The sequence below is a fragment of the Pyrgilauda ruficollis genome, unplaced genomic scaffold (assembly GCF_017590135.1).
Source record: "Pyrgilauda ruficollis isolate IOZ18807 unplaced genomic scaffold, ASM1759013v1 scaffold23, whole genome shotgun sequence".
In the NCBI taxonomy this organism is placed as follows: Eukaryota; Metazoa; Chordata; class Aves; order Passeriformes; family Passeridae; genus Pyrgilauda; species Pyrgilauda ruficollis.
Window position 1 is genome coordinate 12,187,456 of NW_024522539.1, and position 25,882 is coordinate 12,213,337.

Here is a 25,882-nt window from a genome sequence, read left to right on the forward strand (position 1 = left end):
CCCAAGACCCCTACATAAGTTTAAATATTATTCTTCTCTGAACTACACAATACATATGTGGGTGGTAGGTGTGAGGTTTTCCAGTGATTGCTGTAGTACATATCCAAGTTTGGAACAGAACTACAAATTATTATTTGTGAGGATAACTAGCATAACATGACAGCAAATACTAAAAATGCCTTTGAAAGCTTTCCTTGATCACACTGTTTCAGATAAACTGCTGGCTGTTTAAAACTATTTATCTCAGTGCTGACACTTAATAAGTACCACCACAATATACTTGTGATTTAGCAGCATATTTTCCATCAAAATAATCCTGGGAGTCAGGTAAAAACAGTCTCAAGTGTGATTTATTGAGCGTTTCCATCTGCCTGATTAGACATTAGATTTGAATTTTGGTGGGTGAGGATGACAGCAGGGCCAACTCCAGGCTAGGTGATATCACCAATACTATTTTCCAAACCTAAGTCCTGCATCAGCGTTAGCTTTGCCAGGTGTCAACTGCAATGGAATCCTGGCTGGCTGGCTGACATAAAAAGGAGATAAAACAAACACTATATTCTTCAAATTGAAACATTTTCCCCAGGACAAGAATGAAAATAAGTCTGGACCACAATGGACTGATGAAAATTAATACATCCTCCCCCACATTGTAATCATTAAAATAGATTTTTATCTGCTTTTACCACTATGGAAAAACAACAGACAAAGTAAAAAAAGCTCAGGGCCAGCATCTTTTATTATTTAATTATTTGCATGAACGTGGAAAAGTTACCCAGGAAAAGTCTAACTTTCCGAGGAGCATATGGTATCTCAAACAATAAAGCCTCATTCTCCACCTTTGCTGACAAGGTTTTCTCAAATTGCACAATTGTAAGTACTGCCCAAACTAGCATCCATCCTGTTATTTTTCATTTAAAAAAATCAAATTGTAAATGATCTATTCATTAAAATGTACTTTTCGTCAACTGCAAGCACATTTCTGAATGATGTCAGGTGAGGCAGTAAGGAATTGTTAACTGCTGAAGAGACATAAAAGGCAAATAAAAGCACTTTAAGAGTCTTCTTCCATAGGCACATCCTCTTGCAGTTTCTGCACCATTTTGTCCTCCAGCTGTTTTGGTGTACCTTCAAAAAGAACAAATCAAATTCAACATGTTTCTCTAAACCCAAATAACTGTTTTTCTTTGAACACTATATATGTCTAGTCCAGGTGAAACAGCCTAAATATATTGCTTGTAGAGTTGTTTATGAGCAAATCTATCAAGCTCAAAGGTATTTACTGCTAACCTCCACCACCTCTTAAACTTGTTTTAGCAGAAAAGCTGATGCTGTTTTTATGCAAAATCTAAAATGCAGTCAAACCTGTGTTTTCATCTGCTATGACAAACTGATACAGCTGCCAATACCTGGCTTGTAAAGGACTACAAAAATTCATTACTTACTACAGATCAATTGCCTTCTCCCACTAGTTTTCAAATGAACATTTAAAGCCCTCCTGAATACTGCGTTGGACAGCAAGAAGGCTAACTCTTAATAAGATGACCAAAAAAGAAAAACAAGGAAAAAGGAAAATCCAAGACTTAAATTTTATTCTGCTCTCTGCCCAGTCAGAATTGCAGAATACCAAGAAGGCAGCTGGTGGACCACACAGTGCTGTGCATTATTTATTTAATAAAAGCAAAGACAAACACAGAAATAATCGCTTTAATTTATAATTTTGAATTCAGATCTTTTTCCTCTCCTCAAAAAAAAAAAAAAGAAGAAGAGAGGGGGGGGGGGGGGGGGGCAGGGGGACATGACAGATTAAACCAAAGTGTAAACATACCCTGACATAAATCCAAAGTCCTAAACCATAGAACAGACTTCCAATTAATATCTCATAATGAAGAAACAAAGTCACTGGTTTTTTTTTATGAAACAGGAGGTAACAGAAATGTTTTTAACTTGTCTTCATTAGTCTACTTCATTATGTGTATTTTTCAAAGTAAATAATGTATTTAAAATGTGACTTCACTGAAGGATCAGTATTTTCATGTAAGTTCTATACAACTGACTGACAAATTCAAGCAGCAAAGTTGAACTACTGTATTTTATATCATTCAGTGGTAGAGTCTGTTGAGTTCAACTAACCAGTTCAAAGGGAAGACTTAAGATAAATGCATCAGATAACAAACATGCAGTTCATGCAGCACCAGGTATTGAGTGAAATTTAAAACACTCAAAATAAGGAAGAGAAAGGATGAATGCAGGACTAGATAAATAAAAAGGCATATTTGATTCAGAACTAAGACACTACTTACATTTACTGGCAAGAACTATTCTCCATATTCAACAGACCAATTAATTGTAAGACAAATGTACAAGATTACTGATCTGTAAAATGAGTCACTCATCCTAAAACTGTGTAGACAAACCAGTAAATCGAGTTCTTACCTGCATGGGGAGCACGAAGAAGGTGGATATTCTGTTTGACTTCTTTGATGTCTTCTGCCTCCTGCAACTCTTTGCTCTTCTTTAATCTGGGAAAGGGGAAAATTAGATTTAATTTCCTTCAAAGAGGAGATACAGGCTTTCATTTTAATGCATAGTATCTCTTGCTAAAGGTATGTACAGGCTGTAGATAACTATGATTATGAGGAAATAAAAGTAAAAAGTATTTGAAAACCAATTCAAGATACTCAATTCAACACTGGATACTAAGCCACAAAAATGCAGCACTGTACCAACTCCTATCAGAATTTTGTTAAAATTTCAGACTCTGGATACAAACAAGTACTACATTACAGCTATTATCCTCGAGTGTCCAAAAGCTACACTTCCTTGGACAGCCAATAACACAGGGTAGAGCCCACCCAGTGTATTTTACCCCATCACTTGGATGGCTGTTTATATACAAAGCAAGTAACACTTTAAAACTGGATCATCCCATTTCTGGAAAGGCTGTCTAACACACACATGCAAGGGGTTCCCATTACACAGATAATTCTCACCTGTTCATAATAAATCTGGCTTGGCGTTTTTGCTTTATTTCCTCCACTCTCTTCATTGCATCCACTGAAATAAAGCAGAAGTTGTTTTAAACGTGCTTAGATCCCTGCAGCAGAAAATCCATGCTATTTCAGTAAAGCAGCTCTTACCAGTACTTCCATAATACCTAAATATCAGAGGCAACTCTTGCACTATGTAGAACTATTCCTTCTCCAAAGAGCAGGATAAAGGAATGTTCTGTGTAGCAACTCTGATTTTAAAACTTATTTATGCTTCCACTTTTGCGCCTACACATAATTTCTATAGTTATCCATCACTGCAAAAGATTCTACTTGAAAAAAGATGCAAGTTACCACCTTCTCCTTTGTGGCATTCATTCATATGAATATAAGCAGTTCTCCTATTTTATGGCAATTGTTCCTATGAAGCAAACTGAAGTGGCACGAGCACAAACACAAAAACAACTGCATCATGTAAAAGGCTTACATTGGGAGCCTCTTAAAAAGCTGGAAAACCACTAAGGGGTTTTGAAGACAATAATTCAAAATAAAGGACTTCTGGTCCTCATTTTCAAACCAATTTCTGGCAAAAAAAACATCAAGTGAAACTCCACACCTGCTTAAAACTCAAACCTCCTCTACAGGTTTGGTCATGATTTCAGTAATTTCAAACACAATCACTACAAGCTGTCAATACTCTAAAAATTCTTTTGAAAACACATTCATGATAAGTAAAGAATTAATTTTTTTGTTTTTTCCTATAATGACTCACCAGTCTTGTTCCACAACTCTCTCTGGTATTTCACTGGTTCGTTCCTACGTTTTTCAAATTCAAATGAATTATCCTGTATCAAGAAAAAGTAAATACAGACTTTTGCAGAAGCTTTTTTAGATCAATACATTCTTACTGTAGCAGTCACTCACATAACTGAATATTTTATGGGATTCTTTTCCCCCCCTTTCAGAAGCTCAGAAGTTCCTACACTTGAACAATCATTAGGGAGAAATATGAGAAGGAAATTGAGTCGAGTATCTGACCTCAAAGTGTCAGGAGCCACGGTGATTTGTATGAAGAGAACTATTTACCACAACATCACCCTCAGCTATTTTCTATTTAGCAAGACAAAAGGAACACAGAAAACCCATGTGGAATAGGAAGTACTGAGCAGATTAGACAGGTGGAAGGCAAAATTGAAAACCTGTAGATTTGAAAGTATTTATTGCAGGACAAATAAGCTCTACTCAACAGCTTGTAATTTTTAAATGGTTTTATAAAAATACCCCAACCACAATTTCATTTTAAGAATACTGAAACAGTCTAATTTGAAATTGTGAAATATTTCAGTCGATACCTCTGGCACTTGGGACAGTTGCCATCCTCCTAACCATGTCCCTTCGTTCCCCTGAGCTGAAGAGGAAAAAACACTTTCCTGATTTTTTTTTTTTGCCAGGCACACTTAGCTTTATATCAGTTTTATCTGAGGACTTCTTCCCTGCCCAAAGGTTGTTTTTTGTTGTGGTAAGGCTGAGTTACACAGCACTAAGTTCATATATTGGCTTTATTCTTAAAATACATTATCTCAAAATTGGAACATATTGTCATCTATTTAGACATGTATAAAGTAATTTTAAATTCAGTTATTTTCAAAAAGGTAATTCAACATAGCCAGAAACAACTAAAAAGCAAGAAACACAATTACTGAAGATGCTAATTAACCATGGCTTTTCAGAGCCACATTAAAAAACAAAACCACATTCCTTCCCTTGAAAGATCCACAAAAGGCAGGAAATCACTGTATCAAAATGCTTACTAAATTTTTAATATTCTGTAAAAAAATAGGCAATTAAGTCACAATAATTCTTGAATTATTTAAGGACTGTCCCACCAAATACGAATGCTTAATACTTTTACCACTGAAGCAACTTTGTTTTGAAATTGCATTTGAGGTCTCATGTTGTTTTTCAAACATTCCTATCTATGCAAAGACTTTTCCTACACACTGTAAGCTTTAGAGAGACTTCACAGGTAAATATTTTAAGGGTCTACATAGAGAGACTTCCTCAGGTACCTGGTCACTCAGATTATTTGTGCAGAAACACAACTACCAATTGTATAGATACAGAGTGTAGAGGATTTATTAGTGGGAAAAACTGCCTTGGACTTGGGAGCCACCACGTGTTCCCAGAACAGACACCTGACACGCTGGCTTCCATCCCAAAGTTGGAAGATGCAGGTTTTAATCAAGCTGAATGAACGGCTCACTCTCAAGAAACTCTCACAGTCTCTTCCAGAACCCCTCTTCTCCCCAGCTCATTTCATTAAATGACAATGCTTTAAGGCACCCAGCCCAGCCTGTGTGCCACAGCAAGAGCCATTTTAGTGTGCTAATGTAAAGTGGGAACCAGTTCAGCTTCTTACCACTGTCAGTTCTTTGCCAGCTGCTTTACGGAATGCTTTAGTCCATCTCATCTTTCTGGGATTTCGCTTCTTTTTGAAGTTTCTGTGGCATTTTGATTTGCAGAATCTAAATATCTTAAAGAAGGGGGTGATAAAGAAGAAAAATCTTAGTCAAATCATGTTATTCAGGCCCCACTGCAAGTGTGATATCAAACACTGGGGTTACTCTAACAATATTGCTCATTAGAAATTACATTCAGCTTCCAAGTGCCAGTATTTTTACGGAAAATACAGCTATTAACAAAAATAATTTCAAGGACTAATTTTTTTTTTAATTATAATGTCATTCTCACAGCTGCCAGAGTTAAGCACAAGTACTTACAATTAAGCTGATTATACATAAAATACACCTGAGTTTTGAGAATTATCATCTGCAAAAATAACCATAAAACCAAACCTGTAGCATGAATAAACAATTTTCTACAGCTGCCAGCACTTCTTAGACACAGTACCACCCTGAGAACAACAAAAAATCCTCACACCTCTCATACTGAATGCAACACACACAAAAACATCTATTTCTGGGATGCAGCCTTAAGCCCCAAAGATTACCCTGCAGGAGTCCTAAGCACATCAGTTAAGTCCCGGACTGAAATTACTGAAAGCTGTTAAAGCATATCACAAAACAATTTAATTGGCCTTTTTCTTTTTTCCTTATTTTTCTACATATTCTATGGAATACTAGACTCTTCACTTAAAAACGGTCAGAATTACATACCATTCATAAGGTTTTGAAAACTCTATTTTTCACAGCCATATCCTCCTTCCTATCTAATAGTCAATTCTAAAAAGAATTAATAGAAATTATGGAACTTTTAATTACGGCAACCATTTCAAATGGCTTTTTTTTTTTTTTAAACTCTTCTACGTTTTTTTCACCTCAACTCAGGCACACCTGCCATGGTGTTTTGCCTTTCCACAGATTATCTGTTCACAAGTGATGCTTTTAAGAACACCCCTGGTGGCCGTGGTGCGCACACGGCCGTGTCAGGGCACTCCCAGCCCGTGCCAGGGCACACACAGCCGTGCCAGGGCGCACACAGCCGTGTCAGGGCACTCCCAGCCCGTGTCAGGGCGCTCTCAGCCATGTCAGAGCGCTCCCAGCCCGTGCCAGGGCGCTCTCAGCCCGTGCCAGGGCGCACACAGCCCGTGTCAGAGCGCTCCCAGCCCGTGTCACGGCGCACACAGCCCGTGCCAGGGCGCACACAGCCCGTGTCACGGCGCACACAGCCCGTGCCAGGCACCGCGGCCCCCGGCGCTGTGACTCACGCGAGCGGCCCAGCCCGCCCGCGATCCGTTCTGATGCCCGGGCCCGGCATCACTGCTTCGCCGCCCCCTGGGGGCTCCGACGCCCCGCAGCAACACAGGGAGCGCGGCAGAGGCTGTGAGCGATACACAACATGGTGTGTACAGAGCTGTCAGGCCCGTGCAGAGCCCGGAGTGCCGCGGCCGTGCTGCTCGGACAGCCTCAGCCGGGGGGGCACATCGGATCCCGCGGGCACGGCTCCTCCCGCAGCGCCCGCCCGCGCACTGCAGCCCGCACTGCCCGGAGCCGAACCTGCTGCCACCTGGAGCCAAAGTCTGACAATTAAAGGGGGAGCATTCTGTGGTGCTCTGTGAAGTGTATGATTTCTTACTAAAAACTGAAATAATTCACCACTCTTGCCGAAGGCCACAGCACCTGCCAAATTACGGCATCGCTCCAGGTGCTAATATTTAAATATCAGTAAGACGTGAATTTCGCAGATTCACAGAACAGTCAGAGTTGGAACGGACCCACAGACAACGAGGATTTCTGACTCCAGCTCTTAAGCAAATGGCCCGTACAGGGACCTAACCCACAAGCTCAGCGTTCTCAGCACCGTGCTCTGACCAGCTGCGCTCACCTCGGGCTCCCGCCCGCCCACACGCGCGGGCGGTGCGCGCGTACCCGGGCAGGGCGCGTGCCGACCGCCAGCAGCGGCCCCGGCCCGGGACAGGGGCTCCGGCTGTGAGCGCCCCGCGTGAGGCGCGGCCGGTGACACCGGGCCCCGCCGGGACCCGCCCGCACAGGCCGGGCCGGCGCAGGGAGCGGCCGCGAGCGCTGCGGGCAGGGCGGTGCCGGTCGGGCGGTACCTTGCAGTCGTTGCGCACGAACATGACGCCGTGTCCCGGGTAGATGGGCCCGGAGCAGAAGTAGCACTTCTCGATGCGCATGGCGGCGGCGGCGGCGCGGGCGGAAGCGCGGCCCAGCTGACCGGAAGCGGCGGCGCGGGGCGGGCCCGGCTCCCGCTGCGCTGCCGCAGCGCCCCCTGCCGGCCCCGCCGCCGGCCACACGGGCACGAGGCCCTGGCTTCTGTTTACAAAGGGAAAATCGTGTTCCAAGGGCGAGAAATTAACGAATCGATACGGACATAAGGATAGACAGAGTAACCCAAGGGAAAGAAAGGCAGTTGGACATAGATTTTTAAGTCTACAGTTGATTTACTGTAAAATTCAGCCACCCGTTACTCCTTCTGTTCCCTCTCCTAGAGTTTCCTGTTTATTGTGAAAGAACCTAAATACTAGGCCCTGTACCATCCAAATTGTTTGGAATTGGAGGTCTTCTCTTTGTTCTTCAATTGTAGGATGCTGTCCCAGCTCTGAGACTGGAATACTCTTTGCCACATAAGCCTTTACCACCACAATTCCTGCGTCTCCATTTAAAAGAAATTAACTCCCTGCTTATCTGGTGAAAAATCCATGTGTTGAATTGCACGTGCTTCTAAAGCAGTTTTTGCTTTCTGGTTTCTAGAACAACAGAAGAAAGGCATTCAGCTTGGCGCTGTATTAAGAAATACCCGAGGAATAGAGAAAACACGCTTTAGCGCAGCGGAGCCGCGTTTTCAGCACAGAGGCCGTCTCCAGCCTGGGGAGAGCCGCCCTCGGCCGCGTCTGCTGCAGGGGAGCAGGGCCGCAGCGCAGGGGTGGCCAGGCTGTTGCTCTCGCACCGCAGCGAGCGAGGGCTGGGACAGAGGATGGCAACCTGGGCAAGAAGAGGAAACTTCTCTGTGAAGACACACACACAGTCCAGTTTTATCAAGGAAGCTATTTTACAGCTGCAGGAAAAAACAAATAGTAAACAAGTTTGCTTAGGTCCTGGCTGTTCTCCTTTTTCAGTTTGATTACTTCGAGTTTCCTGCCTTGTGCCATTCTTTTCCCCATGGGCTGTATTTATTTTCCTGGCAGAGCACTGTGTTGTGAAGCATTTGGTGGTTTCTACAGTTTAAACACTTTGAATTACAGACTGTCACCAATACATCCAGCAGACAGGATGTGAGTGCACAGTGATAGTACAAGCATTTACCATTAAATTATCACTCCCAGCTCTTTTTTTCACATCAAAGCACTAATCTCCTCTACAAGCCATTATGCTGTAGATTTGAAGTGCTTCTTCCTGACTAAAATTTGCTGGTGAAGGTTGCTGGTGACAGAATCCAGATTAATTATAGAAAACCAATATGTACTTCTACTCTATTAATAGTTATTCACAGACAGAATTAGGTATCCAGGTGAAAAACAGCCTCACTGGAAGAAGCGATTTTGCAGCAAACCAAGTGGCTCATTTGTTTTTGACAAGATTACTACAGCAAGAACTGTTTCACCAAACATCTCAACTCACTATCTTAAACTCATAGCAAAGCTCTGATCTGCAAGTATTTACATACTTGCACAAGTTTCCTAACAGAAGTGAAAGAACTGTCATACCGTCGTGCGAAAGAATAAACAACTGTCAGGCAAATGCACTTACAGGATCAGGTTCAGAGACATATGATCATGTTGGGTAAAAGACTTCTAGGGCTCATCTTCAGTAAAGCCCAGCTCAAAGCAGAACAAATTAATACCAGGCTCAAGGCCACATCCAGTTTAGTTTTTAGTGTCTTCAAGGACAAAGACTCCATAACCGTCCTGAGCTCCTGTTCCAATTTCTGACCACTTTTATGGTGGCAATCTTTTCCTACTGTTTAATCTTAATTTTCTAGAAAACATTTCTCTCTTGCCTCTTTCCTACCCCTGTGCCCTCTGAGATGGGTCTGGCTCCACCCATTAGAGTTCAAGACATCAGAAAAGCCCCCCTTAGCTTAAACCTAAGCAAACTCTGTTCTGTCTCTTCCTACCCCTTGTGCTCCAGCCCTCTGATCTTGGTGGCATCTGCTGGACTCACTCCAATGTGTCAATGTCTTTCTGAGGTGTCCAAAACAGGGCACAGAACTCCAGTCGATCTTACAATTACTGAAGATAAGGAAGGACTGGCTTTCCCAACCTGCCACCTTCATTTTACCAGTGCAGCCGTGGGTACAGCTGGCCTTCTCTGCCACAGCAGCACACTTTTGGGTTTTGGTCAGCCTGGAAAAGGATGCTCATCTCCTTGTCTGAAAAATGTTTTTTCAGCTAGCACTACTGCATAGGGTTATTGCAGCCCAGGGGGAATACCCAGTGACACTTGACATTTGCCCTTTTTAAAATGAAAGAGGTTTAGTTCAGCTCATTCTCTTGCCTCTCAAGGAACCTCTAAATGGCAGCAAAGTCCTCCAGCACATTATAACCTACCTGGTAATAGAGACTGCTCTTGATGGAAGCAGTTACTTTAAAAAATCAGGCTCCTTACCTTTGCAGAAGCAATAAAGTGGACAAAATGCATTGCTCGGTTCCCTTTGCTCTGAACATGCGACACGCTCAGATGAGCGGCATTCTGAATGTCTTATGAACACAGAACTGATGTCTCCATTGTCCCTCTGGGTTTAGGCTCCTCCTGGTATCACCCAGCGTTCACCAGGCTCCTGTCTGACTGGTTTGGTCAGTGCAAGAGAGGGTCACCAAGCACCTCAACCACAGCACAGACCTTGGACACATCTGAACAAAGAGTCCTCAACACACAGGGACAGTGCAGGACACAGACTGACATTGAACTAAGACAACAGGAAATGTTACAATTCAGTTCAACAGTGCTGGCAAAGTTCATATCAGGAATGATTAACTATTTTATATTATTATAAGAAATTCTGGGACAATCCACCTTAATGGAAACACTTTCCAAACTTGGTTCAATTACAGGTCAATGTCTCCATCTGACACTGAAAGGAAACAACTTTTCTTGAAATAGCAGTTTCACATCACCTAAGAATTCTTGTTTCTTAAAGCCAGTACTAATCTAGTAAGAGCAGTGTAATTTACTGTCAAGAAACATTTACCGTGCTTTCTCATGAGAGTTTAAAAGGGAACAAAAGTTTTGTCACACAATAATTCAAACAGATAAATCTTATGGCACATTTCAAAGGCTGACATCAAGGCAGTTTTATGAAGATCCTCTTTGTAAATAGTTACCAATAATAGGCATGACACAAAGATGACAGTTTCAGTATTTAATATTTAATATCCAATTTAAACATAAGTATTCAAAAGGAAATATTTTTACACTATTTCAGTAGTCACTTAGCTCAATAGCTGGTTGCAATAATCCTTAAAGTTTTCAGGAACTGGATGGAGCTATAAGCACAAAAACTCCCATTTTAAGTTAATGCATGACAAAGTTCCACTGCAACCCTCTGAAAACCAAAGAGTTACATTAAAAGAAATTCAGACACTGAAGTACATTGAAATGTATTGTGTCTTACACTAGAGTTTCTTACTCTACTGGTCAGAAACATGATGGTAACTTCAAAAGGCACTCTGAATTAAACTACAGTAATTCCGGTCTACAAGCATTTTAGAAGTGGAGTAGAAAAAACCAAAACCCTATACTCATATAAATTTCTTTTACCTCTGTCCTAGCCCCAGAGCAGTCAAATTATATTGCACTTTTAAAATATTCTGTGTAGGCTGTGGTAAAAATCTAATATTTACACATTGTGTTTGTTAAAGAACAATGCATTACTGTGTAAAATATTTTAAGAACCAAGTTTAAACACTTATTCTTGTATTAATTAATATGACCAGAAGCTACATCAAATATTTTTTTCCTTAGATCCTACTCTAGAAACATTTTTGGTCCTTCCTTCAAAAATTTTGTTATGCTGCAACTCATGTTCATAACTGGTATCAATACTTGCCTGAAATTAGAGTAGCTAGAATATTTAAATAAATAAATACATAATTTCTAAAGAAGCAATAGCTTTGGAGTGCTGTAAACAAGCTGCTCTGGAAGGTCTGTAACAAGACTCAATTTGGCATGTTATGATTTTAATTGGCAATACCTTACAATTATACAACCTCTGCCAGGGTAGAAAACAGTTTGGTAGGCACATCTTATAAATCAATCTGGGCAAAAGCCCAAAAAATACTGATTGTTTCCTAGGTCATATGAATAAATAAAAATGGTTAGAGTAACATGATCCACTGAAACCAAAAATTACATTTATGTCATCCATAGTTGGGGGGAGAGAAAAGTAACTATATTCTTTTTTAAAATACAATCTAAAGGAAATTAACAAGCCATAAATTATTATATGATAACCAAGATGCTCAGGACACAAAGGTTGGCAGAATAAAATGAGCATTATAAATTCAGAAATACTGATCTACAGGACTAGTATCTTAGCTGCATCTCTCCAGAAGACAATAATCATTCATTTCTCAATTCCAAATTTGAAGAAACATTCTCAGTAAAACAGATTCAGTGCAAAGCACCAACTCTGATGAAATTTTCCTGACATCTAGGTTGCCCTACATTCCTGTTAAAACAAGAGTAGCAATATGAAAGAAACATAACAGATGCACAGTTATGCCATTTACTTATAAATTTACATACATGCATGTTCTAGAAATTCAAATGATGTCAGGAGGCCTCATAGGCTGCATTGGATGTATTTCTTACAGTATAGTTGTAGTTTACATGTTCAATTACATGACATGCCCCAAGTGCTCTGTGTGCACACCCCTGTGCTTCTCTGGAGCTTTTTATTCTGTACTGAAGTGCTTCCCTTTGGTTTTCATCACTGAAAACTGATGGATTAGGAGAGCAAGGAAAAACTACTCTCAGGCTTCTGTGGAAAACACAGGATGTGCTCTTTAAGATTGTTATTAATTGGTGAAATGATTAAATGTTTCTGTTTAAAACCAAGAAGCAAGTTGGTTATCTTGCTGTTAGGAGACACCAAGAGCTGTCACAATATCTAATCTAAATGCCTACTCTGTGTAGTTAGTGGAGACTGCCAAGGGCAACTGCAAAACCTTCAACTCAGAAGTCTACCCTTTCTGGCTGCCCATAGAGACATGTTTCTGAATTTGGTAATGAAAATTCCTTTCTTCCCCTTTCCTCCCAAGCAGAGAATTAGAGGAACATCCAGTGCTAAACCAAATTAAACCTCTGTGCCACAGCTAATAAACTGCATATAAACAAGTGGAGATCAAGGTTGTTTGAGAGAAAGCAAATAAAAATTCGTATCAGTAATTAATATAGCTCATTAAATAACTACACAAAGCGATTTGTCCCAAAGTTAAACAGGTAAGCTGCAACTGTACTGTATCATACACATTAAAGTTATTTGTAACTGGGCTAACAGCCACATCTGCCTTTTTCTTGCTCCTCATTCAGTTGTTCTGTAGAGCTGTGCCCATTGGAGCGCACCACCCCTTCAGGGATCCAGGATTTATCCACACATCGTTCCATGCGCTTCATAATGAGGTCAAGCAGAGTTTCAATGGCTTTGCTTACATTATTCCCATTTGCTGCACTGGTTTCAAAATATGGGATTCTGCAGGAGACAAAAAATAAAACCTTACATCATACAGTTGTCATTCACAGAACAAAAAAAAAAAAACCAGTATTACTGCCACATACTTAGAACTCACACTAAGACTGTCACTGCTACTCCATAGCAGAGACACACCAAGTGCTCAGTGGTATGAAATGCAAAAGAAATTAATGAAATGGCTTACTGAAGGTAGGACACAGAGAAGACCTGCCGAACAGCTTGCACTGAGGAGCCAGTGTTCCCACTATTGCCTGTCCTGTGGGCTTTACTTTGGAGCAGTTCTACTCTATCCCTCCAGACAAAGGTGGATTAGTGGTTGGAGCACATCATTTAACTTAGCTTTCATTTGAGAAGAAGTCCAGTTCATGTGCTAGAAAATTGCTCCACTATATGAATTAAAACACAACAAATGCATCAGACTATTTCTTTCAGAAATGTATTTCTGATTCTCAGTGCAACGCAAAGGTAATCCAAAGATAAGCCCCATGAAAGAGTTAAGGCAGTATAAAAGTAGAAATTAATATCTGATAGGAACAAAGATTTCACATACTTCCTTCAGAGCCACATGACCCGTGCCTGGCAGGCAGAGGAAGGGCAAGGCTACCCTGTCTTCCTACTGGTCTGACTCAGTTTTCAGACTCTCTGGGAGCCTGTGAGAGTGCAGATACCTCAGCATAGGTAAAAGCAAAGAAGGGACCCCATTATTCACCTGCCTCTCTAACTTCTCTCTTTTCCAGAATGTCTGTGAAAATTTACACTGTTTACTGCCAAGCAAAGAAGATTACTCTATCTCCAGTGTAAAATTACTGCAATACTAAGTACTTATTTTTAAGCAATGAAGAAAATATTAATCTCAGACAGAAAAAAAGATATCATACCAGGCAGTTAAGCATTCCAAAATGCTTATTCTCACAATAACCTTTCAGTATACAGAAAAAAGCATTACAGAAAATCTCACTCTGCTCTAATCACAGCAATAATTGGAAGACAGTTACTTACCCATATTTTTCTGCAAGTTCCTTAGCATCTTCTTCCTTCACCATCCTTTGGTCCTCCAGGTCACTCTTGTTTCCACATAACACAATGTCTGGGTTTTCACAATACGCATGCATTTGTAGCTGACCTGGCAGCACCAACATGAAGAGTCACTGTCACACACACTCCCTAGGAACACTACCACAGACCAGGCTTGCTCTGCTGGCTCACAGCCCTTCTCCACTGGCACTGAGGAGCCAGAGGACATGTGGACTTCCACTGTCACATACCCAGTGAAAAACCCAGGGAAACAGAAGCCTGGCAGAGTTCACACAGAAACTTGTGTATTTGCAGCTGAAGGAGTTACACTCACTAAGCATCTATCATGAGCCAAGAAAGGATCTGCTTCCCTCTCCAGATGGATGATGCAGTTTGGGAACTCCTTTGCCTGGATATACCGGCCAAGTAACATTTGCCTTCCATTTGTTTTGCTGACAAAGCTTCAGGTGAGCCAAAATACTTTTGCATAGGCTTCCCACACACTTAAATTACTGAACAGCACCTGAGCCAGGGATAGGATATTGTCTCAGCTTTCTTTTATATAGGCTAAAATCCAAGTTCAGTAGGCAAAGCTGAATTTCAGGTGAGCCCTAGAAGCCATCACTAGCAGCTATTACAATTATAATACAACACTTACATTATTTTACTGAGAAAGCCATAAAAACTAGTATTTTAAGTTCTAATTCTCAGTGAGACTCCATATTTACAAACATAACCCCCACACCCCATTCCACCCATGCAAAGAAAGAAATTAAAAAAAAAAAAGCCATACTTATCCAGTTCCTGACATTCAGAAAGCTTTGCTCATTTGTCAGATCAAAGAGCAGAAGAAATCCCATGGCATCTCTGAAGAAAGCAGTAGTCAAGCTACGAAACCTAGACCAGGAAAGCAAAATTAATTTGCTCATCTGAAAGTTACTTTGAAAACACAGTTGCTCTACAATCATAGAAGAACTGAGGTAACTTAAGACTGAATGAACCAGAAGGAAATATTCATAATTGTTTTGCTGAGACAGGGACTGTGTAAGAAAAATTGCTAACATTACTGTGGCCTAATCAAGGCCTAAGGCATCAAGGAGACTTGAGTGTGAGAGCTTTAAACAGTCTACTATAAAGCATGCCTTGATCAAGATTCAAAAATTAAAACAATAATGAAATTCTAACTTTGAACAAAAATTTATCCCCTATACACATCAGTCCTTGAATTTAAGATTAACAAAAATGCTAGTCTTTTGATAGGCCAATAGAAAAGAATCCTTTGAGATGCTTTTGCCTGACTTTCCCAAGACATCAACATATTTACAGAAACTTAAAAGAACTTAAAACTTTAAAAGTGTCTATATATGCTGGCTATGAAAACAAAGACTAAAAAACAAGTTACAGTTTTGTTTTCTACAGTTGTAAATTACAGTTAGAATTTCATGGGTACTCATAGGAAGCTTTCCATTGCCTTTACAGTAAGTTCCCATTGCAATCTTGGGCCATACCTTTCCTGCCCTGCAGTGTCCCAGAGCTGAAGATGGATCCTCTGTCCTCTGCCACCAACACCATCTGGCCCATTGGGTCTATACACCTGGAAAAGGTAAATTTGCAAGACTGTTACCAGTCCAGCTGCTACAGAATACAAAAGAACTGACATTTAAAGTCATCAAATGCAGCAAAATTAGCACAGCTGATGCACAGATCCCAACTACAACTCAATCCTCTGCTTTGTAAGGCAAAAGTAGTATGAGATGCATTTTAATATTGCATCCAATTAAATATTTTAAAATAAGGGTAAAAGGGAAACTGCAAAACCAGGGCCCAATAGACTAGGGACTCCAGACAGATATTTAGAGCCACAAGACAAGATTAATTTTTGTATTTTGATTTTCTGGGTTTTTTACTACCTTACATCATGTTCAAAATAAAACATAAGAAAGCAACAGTGCAGTCTGGCAATGTATTTGTAGCAATAGCAGAACCTCATTAGCAAACAGGATATACACAAGAGATAATGACATCTGTACTTAGCTGCCAAAATGCTGCTGAAAAATTGCTGAGGGTAGATCTTATCAGATCACAGCTTATAAAGCAGAAATTGGATGATAAAAATAAAAGCTGAAGCATTTTCTCAGCATGAAAAAAATAAGGGCATCTATTAGTATTGGAAGGATCAGATAAAAATAGATCCATGTCTTCTTTAGAATGCTTTAAGTCATCTTCATTACCTTCAAATGTCATTGTATCTAAGCTTACAAGAGCTACAAGCAGATCTTTAGAATTCCACAAATTCAGCAAGTTCATGTATTATAAGATTCAGGCTCTGAAGCCTAAACCTTATCCTGAGTTATCAAATATGCTGATCAAGTAAACCACCATGTTTACAATCCCACAAAGGGGACAATGACTTATTCAAGAGACCAGTTTGGCATTTAACTAAGATATCCTTGAACTACCGTGGTGCATGTTGCGCACCAAAAGCCAGTCTGCACAATGCCCATTACACCATCCAGATTTCTGGACACAGGAAGTCACCAGGCTACAATGAAAGACATTTAATACCTGTATGTAACAACAAAAACTTGTGCCAACTCCATTTCTCAGAGCAGTAAGGACCAGCATCCAATTGGTTATGGTATTCTAGTGCTCAGCTTCATATCAGAAGTACATTTGCTTAGTTTAATAACAATTCAGGGGTTGAAAAAAGCAGCCTTATATTTCATATTTCTTCTCTGCTAGTGACTGCTTAGGAAGCCAGATCAGTTGCATGTACCATTTCATGCACATGTTTAAAAACTGCACGTTTGTTCAGCAGCCATTTCAGTTCACACCCAGCAATAACATTTTAACTACAGTTCAGTCCTTCCTTGTGAAAAGAGTTCAACAGTAAAAGTGCTATTTCAGGTACTGTGTGCACAAGTCACAGGGTAGACACACTCATCAACATCTGCTGAGCAGAAAGAAGTGGGTTCTTAGAATCAGCTCTTTAACTTCTGGGGAAATGAGTCCATACACAGCAATGACAAACCAGGTCAGATGAGGCCTTTCCTGTCACAAAATGAAGCACACAATAACACTGATTGCAGGCCTACACACAGACAGACACCATTTTCAAGTAGCACGTTCTTCGTACAAACTCACCACTCGCTTTTCCCGAAAGTCAATGCCCACCGTTGTGATGAATTTGGAATTAAATTTGCCATCTGTGTATTGATAAAGGAGGCTGGTCTTTCCTACTCCAGAATCACCGAGCGCTAGGAATTTTATGAGGTAATCATAGTCCCCATCAGACATAGTGAGAATTCAGGCGGCACCTTAAAAAGCAAAGCAAAAAGGAACAGTTAGTCCAGAGCTCTGCCAGGACTTCTGACAAATGTTTAAAATACAAATCACTCCCTGAACTACAAAGCAGCAAGTGGTGAGGCCAGTTCTGTGCTCCTTTACACTGACTTCACTTTAAACTCTCAGTTACACAAATTACCAATATCAAATGCAGCTGTGACTGAAAAAGCACATCTTTAGTTTTATTACATTCCTTTTATTGGAAAGGGAAGACAACACAATTCTAACTTCTTCAGGCAAGACTGAAAATCAAGGTCAAACTATTCAAGGTATCTGCAACAGAAACTTCAGAACTGTTTTTAATCCTCCTGGAAGGTAGCAAAAGCTACTTAATTGTACTAGCAATGCAATTCTGGTCTCATCCTCACTATGGCATTAGTAATATATGAAAAAAAAATTCCTGGACTGTCCAACTATATATAAACAAAATTTAAAGTAATTTTCTATTAATAGCTATTTCTTAATCTTGAATAAGACTTTCTTTTTGTTGAGGTTTTTGTTTTGAGGAAGAATCTTCAGTTTTTAGAGTTTGTGTTGTGAAGCTAGCTAGCCATTCAAACAAAATCTTGATCCTGAATTGACATTAAACAAACACACACATTTTGTCTATGGCTCATTACACATTTAAGAAATTTCTCTCTTTTTTTTCTGCCTTTTTAAAAATAACCATATTCTCTATAGTCTAATCTAAGTGCAGGAACAACTAAAATGTGTAACAAAAATCACTGGCAAATTCCATGTGTACTAGAAAAGCTGATGTAAGTACACTGGCACTTTCCTGTTGAGTAGCTACTGAGCCTCCCTCCCCCAAAACAAACAGTAGAGAGCTGCCTTGTGCTGTGTTCAAAGACATGAACATGAAAAGATAAGCCTAAAATAACCACTTGAAAAGCAACAGAAGCCTGGCGTAAAATTGCCTCTTATGAAGGACAGAAAAAATCCAAAAAATCCAAAAAAAAAAAATAGATTATGAAATAAAATTTTGAAAGAGTAATATCTGCTGTTTTAACTGTACGTATTTTTGGAGATACTTGTAGCTTGAACTACATAAAGATATTAATTTCAAGTCAAACACTGCAGTAGTTTGCATCAATGGAAAAACACCAATTAATTTCTTGAATATCAACTCACAGCTTGACGTCTAGGACAAACTGTGTCTCCAGCATGTGGGCGTCAATCACCACCATTCAGCTAAAACCGTAACCATCTTAAAAGCTTCACACCTTTATAATTGTCCCTTTCTTGGTTACAAGTCAGAACTGTGTCTGGTTGATGTGGCCATAAGCAGCTTACTAAAAAGCAGACAGTGGTCAGATTTACCCCAGATATTCTCCACCTGAAGAGTTAGTGGAAAGCAGCTGACACATTTTTCCCTTTTTGAGAAGCACTAAAGTCTCCCTTTCCCAGCCAATGTATATTTCACATTATGCCATCAATGCCAGTAACAGCTTGCAGGAAGGGGGTTTAGGTGACAGAGTTCACACTCACTACTACACCATAGCCAGCTAATTCATATCCTACCGTTGTGTTTTAACCAAAGTTTTGCAATAGAACAGAAGGCTGAAAGGGAGAGCCCTGCAGCAAAAGTGAGCTTTTTACATAAATGCACCACAACTGCAGGACTGCATCTGAAGGAGCAGCATAGTCAAGTAAGCAAGTTGAACAGGTAGTCCAAATACTGACACAAGAACATTTTCAGAAGAAATTAAGAACCCTGATCCATTAGACACACTCGCATGTGTCAGCAAAAATAATTTCGGGGGGTTTGTTTAATTTATTAAGTCCTCTCCCCTGTTGGTGAAGGAAAAAAAAGTAAAACCAGATCACCTACCCTGTAGGTCTATCAAAGTCTTTTCATTGAAATGTACCAGAAGAAAATGAAAAGGATTTCAAAAAACAAAGATGGATTTTTCTAAAAACTGCATTTGATTTAGACTTCCATCTCACACATTTCCTTTGCCCTCACGTTCTCAAAGGGCTACGATCTGCTCATCCTCTACTCAAGCACATGTTCTGTCAGTCACAAGGTCCCTAAATTAATTGTTGCTTTAAAAAACCTAGATGCAAATCTTAGGGCCAGTATATTACACAAAGACAAGCTTGCTTTGTGCTTTTTACTGTGCTGTGCCACCTGCACAGAGGTATTTGCCTTGTCCTGTTGGTTTTCTGTTGGGTGGCTATAGGTGTACAGAATATGCTCTTAATAATGAGTACCAATGACAGTGCAGCTGATAACTGCTGATTTACCATGCACCCTGTGCAATACCACACAGAGGAAGGAAGGAAGGGCACTGCAGCTGTGCCACAGAGCTGTAGGGAATTGTTACAGTTCAGCTGCACCTTCCACTGGACAGGGCTGTGTGAAAGCTCTGGCCAAAACAGAAAGGTCAAGATTAGGCTTTGGTGAAGTAAATACCCCAAAAAAAGGTATTCCTAGTATCATACCTGATTTGTAAAGTGTCTGTCAGGACACACATGCCTCATCATTTGGCCCACTCAGTTCTCCCTGTGGTCAGTGCAAAATACAATTTCCAAAGGACTAACAGAGGGTGAGGAACCCTTCACAGGAAGGGTTCTAAAAATGCCTTCTAAAAGCTTTGCTTGAGAAGGAAATCTTCTCCTCTGGTTTTGAAATGCACACACCTCTCACTGCACCCCATAATGTCAATCTATTATTCAAATATCTCCAGGGAGTGGTTCTTGTGAAACCCTGCACAGTTAACCTATCCTCGGAGACATGTAAAGAGCTATTTTCACAGTAGTTTCAAGCCTTGTCCTCCTCCCTGTACAAATATTTAAAAAGTGATCTCCACCCTCCACTTCCGAGACCAGCAGTCCTAGTGTCCAGACACATTCAGTTTCACATAACAGAAATAAGAATATATTCACTGTAAAGTATATTCACAGCAAAAACTGCTGTGAAACTTTTAAAAATCATGGCCCTGTTACTAAAACCCATCCCATTTTTTCCTTCCAATTTTGCTTTTTTTTTTTAAATTAGGCTTTATGGCTTCACACTTTCCAGTCTTTCCTTCCACTTTTCCATACTTCATATATCAGGAGAGTAGGAGGCAGAAAAGGAAGATTCTGAAAACACTAATGATACAGTTAGAATTCACCAGGTCACCAAAACAAAATCATTCCCAAATCTTGCTTCTAAGAGTAAGAACTCCTAGGTTAAAAAAAAAATCACAAATGGACACAGTTTTAAGCTGCACATCAAGCCCTCCACAGTTTTGCCTGTTGTAAATCCCTCCTGAAATCCCATTCAGCTCTGGCTTTGCACTTTGCCTGGTATGCAGATGGATAAGAGCTATGAACAAGTGCTGGAAAGGCTCCACTGCACTTTTTCGTGGCTGACAGGAGGCTGATCTGCAGCCTCCACACACACACACACATCAGGCCTTATCAAGAAGGGATTCTCTCAAAATCAAGTGCTCCTCTTGTTCCCTGCATTTCCTAGTCTGAGGACATCAGTGTTAATGGGTTCATCTTTTTGCCTCTGGGACACAGATATCACAGCATTATTGTGTGATAAAATATTCCAGACTATGGCAGATTTGCTCCTGTATAAATTAAGGAAATTGGCATGGCATGCAGGATTTCCCCTGCATTTTTGGCGTGCAGTATGGGAATAGGGGATATGCTTCCTGAACTGGCCTTACACAAAACATGCAACTCTTGTGCTGCTTCTGAGCTGATGGAAAGAAGGAAAAAGGAAGAATGCAAAAGAGATTAATACATTGAAACACAATCCAAATAAAAAAAAAACACCAAAAACAAACAACAAAAACAAAAGCATTGATCTGCAAATAAAAACATGTACACATACACACAGTAAAATTCAGGAAATCTGAACATGCCCCTAATCAGACAATCCTGAAGCACATCAGTTTAAAGTAAGGCATACCACTTACCCCAAACTCTGCAAAAGGAATAGTTAGGGCACACTGGAGATAGAACTTCCAGTAGGAGTACTTTGCCAGCACCACCTCTTCAGCACACAGCCAAGAGGCTTACGTGTCAGCTGTTTGCATCCACGTTGATGCGTGCTCAGAGATAAAGAGGTGTGCCCATGTCTGTGTCTAGGAGGGTGCTGCCTCACTGCATGGCTGGCAAGCAATTACACAGCTCACATGTCCCTTTTATTCCTAGAGGCAAACAGCATTTCAAAAGAGATTTGTGCAAGACCTACCTTGGAACAGATCTAAAGTTGCTGCAAAATCACCCACACACCTTTAAACAATTACATTGTTCCCAGCAGGGGTTTTCATTCAAAAATGCACTAATGATGGAGTATATGGATCACACCTGTTCAGTTATAGCTTTACATTCTTTACCTCTGGTTTGAGAATAGAGCAGTCTTTAATGTAAACTGCTTCCTTTCTGTTGAGGCTACATGCTTGTGATTAGAGTTGACATGGACATTGGGGAAAAATTAAACCAAAATCCACCCCAGACAGAAAAAGAAGACACTACAGGTCTCTCAGTGGGCAATAATGCATTTGTACAGATTTGATTATTCTGCAAGTGCACATCAATTCATACAAAAAATTTTTTCACCAAGGCACTACACAAAATTAAACTTTGAGAGTGTTTTATGTGTCACTCCATCTGTTCCAACAGAAAAACTGAGAAGTGATCCAGAGTGCGGAGGAGTACATTCAGAAATCCTGTCACAGCAGCACTGCCACCACACAGCAGCGAGGCAATACTCGCATTCCTGTTTGCGTGGGCAAGCACACTGCATGGCCTCACCCTGCTTTAAGGCTCCAGCAGCACCAGAGAGCTTGAAGAACTGGTCAATCACCAGCCAGCTCTGTCCAAACAAGGGACAGAGACTTAAATAATGCTCCTGCTTAGTCAGCACTTTGTTAGACGTGCTTTGTTAAAACCTGCCAGATCTGTACAAATGTAATGTAGCACATCATGACAACAATTGTTCATAAACTCAAGTACCTGCTGTGCTGGGGGAAGAGAACTGATGAATATGCACTTCACCAAAATGTTCTGAGCTGCACTATTGTTTTTTCTTAGGAAAATGTATGACCTGGCTTGCTTTAGTTTTGGTCAAAATGACACTTTCTATGACTGCTGGGGCTTTTCTGTAACAAACATGAAAAAAAAAATACTCCTTGGTTACTTTCAATTGCTTTACCTCACATTTTACTGTCACAATGTTTTACTGCCACAACTGTAGAGGAATTCCAAAGACTTGCAGGATCACTGTCTAAGGAGAGACTCTTTCTTGGAAAGATCTAATTAATTTTAAGGGTGCTCAAGATACATAAGAACATTTTAGCCTCCAAACACTGATGTCACTTTTACTTGGCTGAAGGTGCTCTACAACCATTTTTCAGCTGCAACTGCAGCATTTTGAGAGCACAAACTGATGAGCACACAAAGCACTGTGAGAATGAGTTACTACAGGAGATACAGGAATTGATAATTCCACCCAGAAAGGGGGCATAAAAGGGAAGCAGCAGGTCTGATGTGGTGAGAACCTTGCACAACAGGCCAGGCAAGGTAACAGCAGACTCTGGACTATGTTTCCAGAAAACCAGGAGACACTAGGAATGGAGAAGCCAGGAAATGAAACAACAGTTAGTTTTGCATTTGCATTTCAGCACCACCAAACCAACAATCAGGCAGCTGGATTTCAAAGGTTATCTCAGTTACACAAATGAATGAAAAGCAGCATGGAACTGGAAAAAAATGAAGAATAAAAGTAGGAATGTTGCAGTTGGTTATTCAACACTCCCCATACAGGAGGACCTTTGTGCAGCTTCAACTTCTGTGCAAAAAGTACAGCACCATCTCTGTTCCCTCATCACTTCCTAACATTTTCATGCTTCATGGTAAGGAAATACTGTAGAAAAAGAAAGATTTGCAATGCTATGTGATGAAAACAGTTGCTCTTGTTCCCAGGATGGGGACAGATCTTTTGCCTCACAAATTACCTCTTTGCACTCTCATCAGAAGCTCCTTTTAAGTTAGAGCACTAAAGCAAACATCTGTATAAAGCTAATAAACTCCAGAGTAAATGGGGAAAGTAAAGCAAGCATTTGTAATTTCTTTTAAGCAATTCTACACTACTTAGTCCATGCTCAACCACTCCCCTCCTCCTCCAATAAATACATTAAGCCATGCTGGCTTCCAAGTGCTTCCGTGCTATTTCACTAGCTTATAAACAGGAAATTCAGAGCAATGTTCAGCATCCTCTCTAATGTGACAATTCTGACCACTTTGGGACCCACCTCCTTCCTCACAGCCCAACCTTACCATCTGGAATATGTCACTGCACTGTACCTACTCTTCACAGGATCAAGGAATTATCAATGACAGTCTTACACAGATACACACATTTTCCAACTGTTTCTGACAAAATGGGAGCCACAAGGGCTTCACCCACAAAGTTGGTCATGTTCACTGATGGGAAATATCCATGAGTCTGACCACCCACTGATTCAGCAGCACTTTCAAATTCAGAAGGGCAAGAAAAAAGAGCACACTTCTAATTCTGCCCACAGAAATAGCCACCAAAGGGTAAAGGAGAAGAAAATAAGAATCACACAGGATAGTAAGAATTGCATATTTCTTTAAGAAATTGGTTTTCCAGGAGATAAAAATCTCCAGCAGATAAGCAAACACATGAAAATGCAGAATAAGAGGAATAATAATTTTTTTAAAAAGTTAAAAATCTAAAAGCTGAAAAAGGAAGCAGTTTCCTATGTGCAGGTAGAATATTAATAAAATGACATCTCAAAGAAAACATGTGCAGATACTCACAGTAAAGAAAGTGTAAATTATGCTCTGCCTATATGGGTGATTTAGTAGACTGCAATACATGTCAGTCAGGCCATGTTCTTTGTTTAATTCCTTTAAAGCACACACTGTGAATGGCCAGAGGAATATTTGCAGCTTCTTAAAAAAAAAAAAAAAAAACAAAAACAAAGATATAGATATATTTGTCTTTTGGAACAGGAAAGTTCTCAGCTACCTTCTACCTTATTTCTAACATTTTGTTCTTCCAGTTATTTCTTAGCAAGTTAAATGCTTTCTCATTATTTAGGTACCATTGAAATACCCAAGAATTTTGAAGTCCATCAGAAGTTTTCTGAAAACAGCTAATCACAAGGCATCATGGCCTTTTGGAGCAGGACTAATGTCATCATTCTTCCAGCAAGCAGTGAAAACATCCTGTTCCCCAGAACATTTACTGGTTATCAAAGGTACTGACTGAACAACTAAGCCACATCCATTTCTAGTGAGATGGAAAACTCTATCTATGGATATCAGGCACAACATTAGGAATAATAAAAGTTACTGGTGCAAATATTTAATCAGTGGGATTTCTTAAATGAATGCAACAAAAAGGACAAAATAAGTTCATAGTTATCTGTGGGAAAGCATGGGAAACTGTCAGTTAAAACCCTGTCCAGCAACTAGAAAAGGTTATTCTTCTATTCCTCAAATCCAGCATCACAGGACAGTCAGAGATGCTAAGCAAGGAAGGGTACACAATGGACAGAGATGGAAGGATAGATCTAGATTGATAAAACTGAGGCTCACAGCTAGCATTCACTTCTCCCAATCTTTTGAAAATCAGAAAATCTTGACAGAAGCCTCCTTGCAGGTGCAGAGCTCACTGGACCTACCTGAGGTCATGCTGCCATGGGGAGCCAGTCAGAGCAGTGCAGGCTGGCAGCAAGACACTTCAAAGAGTTTGACAGGTTGGTGGCAGCTGTGAATAATCTGCTCCTAAGAGGTCTCAAAAAGAAACCGAGCCTTTAATTTCAGAGTCTGTAATAGCTACAGTCTGAGAGAGAGACTTTTCAGCCAGTAGTGAGCAGGACTTTTTCAGTAAACATGTTTGGAGATAGTGTATGTGGTGCTTCCATGTTTCATAAATGCTATGAAAAGGTTAGAAATAACTTGCTGAGAATACTCTGGCCATAACTTAACATGCCTATTACATAATAAAACACCATTTCTGCCTGAAATAGGCTGTATTCGATAGGCCACAATCTGTTCCCTTCACAAAGTCACTAATGTGCAACAGCAAAGCAGAAATCTTCGTGTGACAGCAAGACACAGCCACTTTGGAGCATGCTTGTGGCTCAAAAGTATCACTCAAAGTAAAGTAAAGTTACAACTACAGTGTTTGAGTGGGCTTTTCTTTCAAGAATTGAAAGCCAAGCCCCTACTTCCACCCTATCCTCCCTTGAACAGCTCTGGAACTGCAGCACAAATTACCACTGCCCAAGCCTTCTACTGAGGCCCTGCTGTCTGCCAAACTACTCAGACAGTGCTTTGGCAAAATGCTGGCTTCAATTCCTGTCCTAGCACAGCTTTCTAGAGCC

The 25,882-nt window shown here is 40.4% G+C and overlaps 2 protein-coding genes across 3 annotated transcripts in view; both read right to left on the reverse strand.

The window, feature by feature from the left end:
- Positions 1-721: 721 nt before the first annotated feature.
- RSL24D1 (ribosomal L24 domain containing 1) lies at positions 722-7,687 on the reverse strand. Its single transcript, XM_041469199.1, has 6 exons — positions 7,564-7,687; positions 5,410-5,523; positions 3,763-3,835; positions 2,994-3,057; positions 2,437-2,522; positions 722-1,128 (listed from the first exon to the last, which is right to left on the reverse strand). The coding sequence occupies exons 1-6, from the start codon at positions 7,642-7,644 to the stop codon at positions 1,055-1,057; spliced, it is 492 nt and encodes a 163-aa protein (XP_041325133.1). The 5' UTR covers positions 7,645-7,687; the 3' UTR covers positions 722-1,054.
- A 3,130-nt stretch (positions 7,688-10,817) lies between these two features.
- The window catches only part of RAB27A (RAB27A, member RAS oncogene family), a 29,082-nt gene continuing 14,017 nt past the window's right edge, over positions 10,818-25,882 (reverse strand). For both annotated transcript variants that reach the window (XM_041469250.1, XM_041469249.1), the window contains 5 exons: positions 17,319-17,491; positions 15,683-15,768; positions 14,968-15,071; positions 14,160-14,283; positions 10,818-13,160 (listed from right to left, as the gene is read on the reverse strand). In XM_041469250.1, coding sequence (XP_041325184.1) covers positions 12,962-13,160; positions 14,160-14,283; positions 14,968-15,071; positions 15,683-15,768; positions 17,319-17,471 — 666 coding nt within the window. In that variant the 5' untranslated portion in view covers positions 17,472-17,491 and the 3' untranslated portion in view covers positions 10,818-12,961. The remainder of the gene's footprint in view (positions 13,161-14,159; positions 14,284-14,967; positions 15,072-15,682; positions 15,769-17,318; positions 17,492-25,882) is intronic.